Source organism: Humulus lupulus, chromosome X (genome assembly GCF_963169125.1).
Source record: "Humulus lupulus chromosome X, drHumLupu1.1, whole genome shotgun sequence".
NCBI lineage: Eukaryota > Viridiplantae > Streptophyta > Magnoliopsida > Rosales > Cannabaceae > Humulus > Humulus lupulus.
Window position 1 is genome coordinate 106800706 of NC_084802.1, and position 4604 is coordinate 106805309.

General features: G+C 35.0%; 1 protein-coding gene across 1 annotated transcript; it reads right to left on the reverse strand.

Moving 5' to 3' along the window:
* Window positions 1–1927: 1927 nt before the first annotated feature.
* Window positions 1928–4287, reverse strand: LOC133803967 (probable isoaspartyl peptidase/L-asparaginase 2). Its single transcript, XM_062242114.1, has 4 exons — window positions 3975–4287; window positions 3382–3615; window positions 2721–2807; window positions 1928–2617 (listed from the first exon to the last, which is right to left on the reverse strand). The coding sequence occupies exons 1-4, from the start codon at window positions 4134–4136 to the stop codon at window positions 2117–2119; spliced, it is 984 nt and encodes a 327-aa protein (XP_062098098.1). The 5' UTR covers window positions 4137–4287; the 3' UTR covers window positions 1928–2116.
* Between the last annotated feature and the right edge of the window lie 317 nt (window positions 4288–4604).

Below are 4604 nucleotides of genomic sequence, written 5' to 3' on the forward strand. Positions count from 1 at the left end.
AGACCAACCCTAGACCTCCCTGAGCTCACAGCTCCAAAATCCACCAGAAAGAGAGAGAGGAAAAAGAAATCGTATGGGAGGGTAATGGTGAGTTGCATGCTCTGTTTTTCTTTCCTTTTCTTTTCCTTCAGTTTCTAACCCTTCCACAATATTCCACCTGAGTCTAAATGAGCTAAAAGTCACTTATCCCCCTTAAAACATCAAAAGACCTTTATGTCCTCCCAAATATAACCAAGTCTCTAATCATTCTAAGGGCATTTTGGTCATTGCTCTCAATTTCCGCTAATTCTTCGAGTGTCCCTAATATTTACCACTTAATTCCCGTCATCTAAATAATTACCAATTATTTTCCCAATGCCTAATAGTCTCCAATATATTTCCCAAATTCTCAGAAATACCCCCAGGCTCCCCCGAGCCGAGTATAAATCCCCACCGTGACTTTTTCGCTAAACCGCTCACCAGGATCGCCTCGAGTCACAAGCTGCAAGTATATCCACATAATAATGTAGTATCAACAATTTATCGCAAATAATTACTTTTATGCCATCAACGGGCCAAAATTACAACACATGCCCTTAAGAACAAAACAAGGCCCACATGCATATTCAATACTCATAACACATGCATATAATCATATCTATATACTCATTTTATCATGCATGCCATATAATCATGTATTTAATCATTCATTCACATAGATATCAATTATGCCATCCTGGCACACTAATCAAGGCCCTTAAGCCTTATTAGTAAATTTTTTGTCGTTATAATGCAACTTTAGCTTTATCAAGTTTTTCCAAAATAATTTTATTTAAAAAATATTATTAAATCTATTTTAAAATAAAATAATATATAAGCGATTAAAAATATATTTAAACCTTAAATAAAATAATTCAACTTTTAAAAAAATATAATAATTTTGTTTATATTTAACCAAAACACATCTTTTTACACCTAACTTAGTTTTTCAACATTAATGTCTTCATTTAGAACCAACCCTGTTTTGTACAATACTTATGTTTTCCATTTATAAACAATTCAAAAATCCCAAATCAAAATTTAAAATAAATAAATTAATATTCAAAATTATGAACATATTAATCCAAAGTCACATTGATTCATTGAGTAAAATTTTCTCGTTACAGTCATCCCAACCCTAAAAAAACAAAACTCAACCATTTTCGTTAGTCGAAGTCGTTACAACATTTTTATGTTGAAAACTATAATGAACATGAAAGATAATATTATGATGGAAAATACTTTTTATTATAGAACTCAAATTGTATTTTTGGTTTGATACAAAATGATAGAACTATATCTCTATTTATAGAATTTTATGAATCTTTTCAGAAATACAATTAAATTATTATCTTGTAGATAATTCTAATCTAATTCTAATTTACTTAATAATTCCTAATAAATATATGAACACTTTAAAAACTCTAATAAATATATGAAAATATTAGAACTCTTAGTATATGCATAGAAATGCTAGAAACTAATAAAGTTCAGCAGGTGCCCACAAAAAAATTCCAATTGTCATATAGTTTTTAAAATAAAAAAGTAAACTGGAAACAAAAAAAGACAGAATTGGAATGAAAGAAAAGATAGATGTGAAATTGTGGAAGATATGTGAACCAGAAAGACAGAAGAGAGATAGGGATTTAGTTTTTGTTTTGATTTAATTTTGTTTTACTATTGATTAATTTAGGTTTTAGTTTTAGTTTAATTTTAATTGTGACTTGATTTTAGTTTTGATTTAATTTACATTTTTTAAAATATTTTTAATACATTAAATTAAATAAAATAGGATGGGACAAAATATATTATTATTATTATTATTTTAAATAAATTGAGGAAAAAGAGCTTCCTAGATGGCGCAGTGAGTGAGCCAAAAAGCAGGCGGGTAATGATGGAAAAAAAAAGGTACATAGCAACTTCCACAGGCACTTTTATTTCCGATATCAGGCATCATAGTACATAGCTGCTAACAGCGTCATAGTACATAGCACTTACACTACAAATTATTCCTAAAAAGAAAAGAAAAAAAGAAGACGTTCCCCATAGTTAAATAATTACCACAGCCAACAAGTTCATTAAGAGGAAAAGTAAGATCCTACTGTTCCCAGATCCCAACTTCCATGAACCCATCCTCAGTGGCACAAGCCCTAAACATCCCAGTGGTATTGAACCCACAAGCCACTTCTCCACTTTTGGACACAGCTATAAGCCCTGCGTGCCCTTCATCGAGCCGATGCTTTATCACAAAGTCCATGGCCTCTTGAAGGCCCAGGCCCTTGTACTCCATCACAGCTGCCACCTCGCGAGCCAACGTGCCGCGTATGATTGCCTCCCCTTCTCCAGTGCATGAGACCCCACAAAGGTCGCAAGCATAGGTCCCCGCACCAATCAGGGGTGAGTCACCTATGCGACCGGTCATTTTGTTCATGAGGCCACCTGTCGAAGTGGCGGCTGCACACCGGCCCTGGCTATCTACCACCACGCACCCTACAGTCTCGGGCGCGTACACGCTTATAGGTAGCCCGTTCATCACAATTGGGCTGTCTACACCGGCGCTACACTTATCCAATCCGGTGGCTGGGATACTGTAATCGAACTGCAAGCAACATCCCACAACAAAAGACAAAATAAAAAACAAAAAGTGAATGAAAACATCTAGGCCCGGCCCACCTTTGTATTTCACAAGAGAATCAACGTACCAGAATGGTTTTGGCTTCTTTTGCCAACTTGAGCATTCCTACATTTTCTTTTGTGATGAAGTACTCATTGTCCACCACCTCAGCGCCCTGATTAAAATTAACCATACTACTAGTAAATGTTTTTTTATTATTTATTTTTATATAAATAATTGATTTTACTTTAAAATTAAAACATCTTTCAAAACATATAAAATTAAAACCCGATATTTACTAATTATGCTGTATTCTCGGGTCGATTGTTTTAAAGTAAAAGAGAAACGTGGGAAATCAAACAAACCATATATATATATACAATATTATTATTATTATATATCAGTATACGTGTCAGTCCAACAGCAAGTTTTATACACGTGACTTTGAAAGGCAGCCACTCGGATTCACTACAAGAATTATTATAAAATATCACCCACAGAAGCTCCTTTGAATGAGTTGCTGCTTGTGCTTTCTTAAACTCATGATCTAATATAGAATTCCTTTATATTTTTTAAACTTTCTCCATTTTATAGATTTTTTTAGAGTTCTTTTAAATATTTTTCCCAAGTTCAAATTTGTTAGATTTTTATTATTTTAATTAATAAAAATGTTTAAGGTATAATATTTAAATAACAGGAAAAATGGGTTTTAATGATGGGTTACTGTTTATTTATGTTAATACATATACCTGTTGACGGGCAAAAGCTTCGGCACCGGAGAAGCCGATATAGGAATGAGGAGACTTTTCCATAACGAGACGAGCAAGTGAGATGGGATTCTTAACGGTGGTGAGACCAGAAACGGCGCCGCATCTTCTTTTAGGCCCATCCATTATGCTCGCTTCCATCTCCACCGTCCCATTCTCCGTGAGGGCTGATCCACGCCCGGAGTTGAAAAAGGGATCAGTTTCCAACTCTCTGACCTTTTTATTTTCAAATAAAGAAATAAACTCATCATTAGAAAATGATTCAGTTAATAAATAATAATAATAATAAAATAAATGAATCTTTTGTTTACTATATATTTCATATACATACAAAACTGATGATATTTGATCTTCTACACAAAAGATAAACATGCATGACCATTTAGGCGTAAATATCTTCTGTTTCTGCATTTTCTCAACAATTAAATTATTTAATTACAATTAATGTATAAAGTATCAGTACTGTCATTATTAATATTAAGAGAAATTTATTAACGGCCAGTGCTGAGTAAAAATGGAAGCAGAAAAAGGAAGCGAAAAGGAGAATTTTAAGAGGGAATAAGAGAGGAACGCACAACGAGTTCAACAACATCAATGGCAGAGAGATTAGAACGAAGGGCGGAGATCCCAAGGTTAATGCATCGAGTAAGGAGTTGTTTGGCTTGCTCCTGGCATTCGAGTGGGAGATTAGGATCTACACCAGCACCACCGTGCACCGCTATAGCCCACCCGCCCATGTTTGTGTTTTTCTCCTAAGAGCCTTAACTCTCTCTCTCTCTCACTCCGATCTCCCGTCCGTGGATTTAGCCGGCGTGTGGCTTTGTGAACGTGTGTTATGATGCTCTATACCATATGACAGTGGGCCGTTTTATAGGCACGGGCGGACTCAAACTTGGATTCTAAACTCAATTAATTATCGGAAGGATTCCCCTCCCCCCTCTCCTCTCTTTAAGCTTACAACATACTCTTTCACTCGCTTCTCATTGGCATTTGGGCTTTCCATCACTATAGTAGATGGCCCAAGAATCTTGAACCGAATCCTCTCGTGTTATTACCATTAAACCTTGCTCCTACTTTTACGGTCCTACCCTTTCTATTCTCTTTTTTTTTTCCTTCACCTCTCTTCTTCTATGTGTCACTTAGTCAGAGCCGTTTCAAACTTTCTTTTTCTTTCGTTGTTTTGGGTCCTTGCAGCCTAAGACTTT